Source organism: Ochlerotatus camptorhynchus, unplaced genomic scaffold (genome assembly GCF_037179485.1).
Source record: "Ochlerotatus camptorhynchus isolate MF236.1 unplaced genomic scaffold, CSIRO-AGI_Acam_v1.1 ptg000401l, whole genome shotgun sequence".
NCBI classification, from domain to species: Eukaryota; Metazoa; Arthropoda; class Insecta; order Diptera; family Culicidae; genus Ochlerotatus; species Ochlerotatus camptorhynchus.
In genome coordinates, this window is record NW_027040887.1 from 3,896,366 (window position 1) to 3,900,642 (window position 4,277).

Below are 4,277 nucleotides of genomic sequence, written 5' to 3' on the forward strand. Positions count from 1 at the left end.
TACCATTTCCGCAACAGGTCAACATATATAGGTACTTATTAAGATCACACCCAATGGCATTGAAGCGCATCCTCCTTGTCAACATTCGTTATCAAGCAATGCAGTTTATCGAACTTTCAGTTTTTCCTACGCCGATGGACGGTGCAAGATCATCGCAATCGATTGGCGTCTGTGCGAGGAAGAAAGTGAAACTTGTTCTCCCATTATAGGTATACAATTGTAAACAGCAAGCGCCGACGGCATCATACACGTTCCGAAGCAGAAGCGGTAAATAATTTAAAGTACGACAACTTATTAAGACGACAGAAGAAGAAGTTTGCCGCTCCTTCGCGCGCCGTCGATTCGTTGCGTGAAGTCTTCGGTTTCGACCTTGAACGGAAAATTCAATATATAGATCACGCTGGCAAGGAAACGACTTAGTATTGTTTCTAGAGTAGGAATAAGAGTAATGTTGTCGTTCAGGTGCGTGGTTGTAGTTCTAGCAAGCTTTGCTGTAGTGAGCTTAGCTGCACCTCAGAATAATTTATCAAGTGCAGTAAAATCTGAATCGCTTCCTGTGAAAAATGATCGTGACCGATATGAAGTCGTTTCCAGTGGAGCACAGGGACCTGCGAGAAACAATGAGAGGAATTTGCGAAAGGATGACGAAGAATCCTTAGCAAAATTTCAAGCCAAATCTGCACACTACTCGTACGATTCTTCCATCACCGATACGATCAGTGATCAGACCATCCAAAGGCAGGAAACACGTGAAGGACTAGCCCTTAAGGGAATGTACGCGTATAGTGATGGGTTCTACAAGCGGGAAGTGCACTACGTTGCCGATGAAAAGGGATACCGGGTGGTGAAGGAGATCACGATACCGATCGGAGATGGCCCTCAGGAAGATCCAAATGGGAAAGCCGACGTGTCTTCATCCCTTTCCGGATCGTACTCAATCACAGCCGACGATATTGCTAGGCCGCTGTATAAGAAGCTAGCGAAAAAGGTGTAAACGATTGTTAAGTGGAGTCCGTTTATTATTTAAATGTTGTAAAAAAATGAACAAATAAAAGCTTAGATCATACACACTTTTGACGCTTTCTGTGGACTTATTCAATTTGCACTTTTCAGGGGAGATGCACTTTGCTTTTTTCACTACCAAACTCGCATTTTTTTCCACCAATACATTCTTCGCTGCCGGGACCATAACTAGAAAAGATCTGATCGTGTCTAAAAGAGGTTGAACCTACAAGCTGTGCGATTTTTTTTTTACCATAAGTGGTTTCGAAAAGTTTGTCTGAACAATCCGGATAAAGATAACCATACAATACTCATAAATTATAATACAAATAATTACTTTATTTGAGCTGTTAAAATGATGTTTACTACCACGATCTTCCAAATAAAATATTGATTTTGAGAGTTTTTTCTGAACCACGAAAAAAGTGGGCAAAATGTGTGCGTTTCATAAAAAAAATGTAATTTATTGGTCCAGTTTTGTGAAATGGTAGAATGTCACGCCAAAACTACTTGACACAGTGGCCCATTACAACAAAATTTATTGGCAATAGTCGATCTTATTGCTCGTATATCATACAAGTAAATTTTGAATATTGTTATTACAGTAGATCAACAATACGTTCCGCATAGTATGAATTTGCAGCAATATCATGGTAAATGGCTCATGTTTGTTTGGGGAAAAGCGACTTTGTCTATGGTTAAGTTGCATAAAAACCCCGAGTTCCGTTGTAAACGGCCTCATGTACTATAAATTCTATTGTTGAAACAATAAATTCTATGGTTATTGTATCGAAGTGGAAAATACGATTTATTGAAATACTAGTAATCCTGTATATTTGCAAAAGCGGCCATCTTGAGCCAATCGAGCAGAGAGAACTGAGAAAATGTGAGCCAAACGAGCATTCGCATTAGAACTATTCAGAGAATTTCTTATTGAGTTGAAAAGTATTGTAATCGGGGTGAAATAATTTCAATCAAAAAGTTTATAAATCAAAAAAATAATAAAAAATATTATAGCAGTTGAATGCATATAAGAGAGTTTTAAGCATAATTAACAATAACAATTATATAAAAAAAAACGTTTTGCTGCGTCATTTTTGTTCTAGCAAAAATTAAAATAATTACAATTTTGATCTAGAAAAAGTTAAATTTAATGCACAGAAGTGGTATTAAAAAGTGTATCAAGTGATAATTATCAAATCCCACGTGTCCCTAGTGTTTGTCGCTGTGATAAGTGATATGAACTGAATTTAGAATCAAATCCTTCCTGTTCCGTGGTATAAGGTGCAGTTTATTTTAACTAACGCTTTGGAACGCTCAGCTAAGTTTATTTACCATCCATATAATTATTTATGTTTATCCATATACATTTCAATTATAACTTAATAACTAAATACGTGCCAGTATCAAATTAGATTTTTTTTTTATTCTGGAAGTGTGAATACACTTCAGATATCCATTTGATATGTGAATGTGCTCATGCGGGGCTTATTGTACATGAAGATGACCTCAGAATGTACGTGTATGAACAGGAGACTAATGCAAAATTTGAAATTTTTGCTCCACAGTGTTCAAACGGTTCCAATTTGGTTCCTGATTAGCCTTCCAAAATTTGAAGTCATTTAGTAATAAACTGACTTGGCACAAACCATTTGAAATTTATATGGAAATTACTGTGGGAAAACCAAATTTTGTATTCATATCTATTGTTATAATCTGTTGTAAAAATGTAATGCTGTACTTGTAGTAAATTTTCACAGCTACAACTTTGTTGGAAACCATTTTTCGATAACATTTAAGCATCAAAAGTTATTAATGATTCAAGTCACTATTGTCTTATGATTATGCTCAATCAACTGCTCAGCAGGCAACATTGGTGTTTCTGGCGCGTAGAATAGAGCTAAAACATCATGGCTACTATGTCACACTGCAGAATACAGTGTTGCCCACAAAACAGTTGCTTGATCATGCCATATCAATCTCTTAAACAATTAATAACTATTTTATTTGATGTTTGGCTGAAAAACAATATTCCGCAAAGTTGTAGCTGAGAAAATTTTCCAAAAGAATACCTATAGAATTTTTTAACGGTGCAATATGGAAGAAGGATAGAAGACTACGAAGAATAAGTTTGGTTTCTCCATAGTAATTTCCATATAAACTTCAAATGGTTTGTGCCCAGTCATTTTCTTACCAAATCAGTTCAAACCTTGGGAGGCTAATCTAGACCCAATTTGGAACCACTTGAGCACTGTGGAGCGAAAATGTCAAATTTTGCATCAGTTTAATGAACAAGCATTCTTGAAATGGTTCATTGGATTTACAATAGAGTTATCACCTTTCATCTCCAGGGCTAAAAATGTATGCATCTATCGGTTAAAAATGTTCTAACAACACCAGGCACCACACACTAATCGAGTCAGTACGGTTTTACCAACAATCAATACGAAACTAACGATTTTAAATTGGCTCACCACTTTAGTAGCCTATTGGTCCCAAGCAAACGATTAACGTACCCTATTCTAGTTGAAATTCTATTACTACACTATGTTTGTTTTGATTCGCTATGAAAGTTTGACAGATAACATCAGGGGTGTGTGGATTCATGCAGAACATGCAGGGGTGAGTGAAATAGCTTGGGACTGCTTGGGACCGTTGTTCTGGTACTGAGTGAGCCAAAAATAATAATGATTTTCTTCGGGACCCAGTGGTCTTAGAGTTACACACTTAGATTTTTTTGCCGAGATGGGCACCACCGAGCAGCTCGGCATTTTATTTTGCTGGAAATTCAGCAAAAAATATGTTTGTAAGCTGAGATCTCGGCAAAATTCCCGTTTGTTAGCTGAATCTCGGCAAGTTTTTCACTGAGATCCAGCGAAATAAAATGCCGAGCTGCTCGGTGGTGCCCATCTCGGCGAAAAAATCTAAGTGTGTACCTCTATGGTTTTACTGAGTTTTTGAATTGCGGAACTGTTCGGTAAAAGTTTAAAAATCTGTGGAAAATTTATTAATGAGAAAATTTGTTCTGAACTTGTACATACTTAGTTCTGTTAACCCCATTTAATGATAGAAATAAAGTTGGTCGTTTTCATTGATTCCTTACGGAAAACGGTCATTTGAATTTTTACCGACTTTTTCAGCAATTCAAAAACCCAGTAAAAAAATACTGACTCCTGTAAAAAATCTTAGTGTGCAGGCAGGTTTCTTCCATAAATGCACTGTCGGTCAGAGTGGGAGATGGATTGTATCCACATACACACACCACACACAATTAT

General features: G+C 36.8%; 1 protein-coding gene across 1 annotated transcript; it reads left to right on the plus strand.

The window, feature by feature from the left end:
- The first annotated feature begins 415 nt into the window (after positions 1-415).
- Cpr51A (Cuticular protein 51A) lies at positions 416-1,033 on the plus strand. Its single transcript, XM_065233405.1, has one exon. The coding sequence runs from the start codon at positions 449-451 to the stop codon at positions 992-994; it is 546 nt and encodes a 181-aa protein (XP_065089477.1). The 5' UTR covers positions 416-448; the 3' UTR covers positions 995-1,033.
- The last annotated feature ends 3,244 nt before the right edge of the window (positions 1,034-4,277 follow it).

Bases quoted from the DNA above. Each gene is read 5' to 3' on its own strand.
- Cpr51A (XM_065233405.1), top strand. From the start codon at position 449: ATGTTGTCGTTCAGGTGCGTGGTTGTAGTTCTAGCAAGCTTTGCTGTA.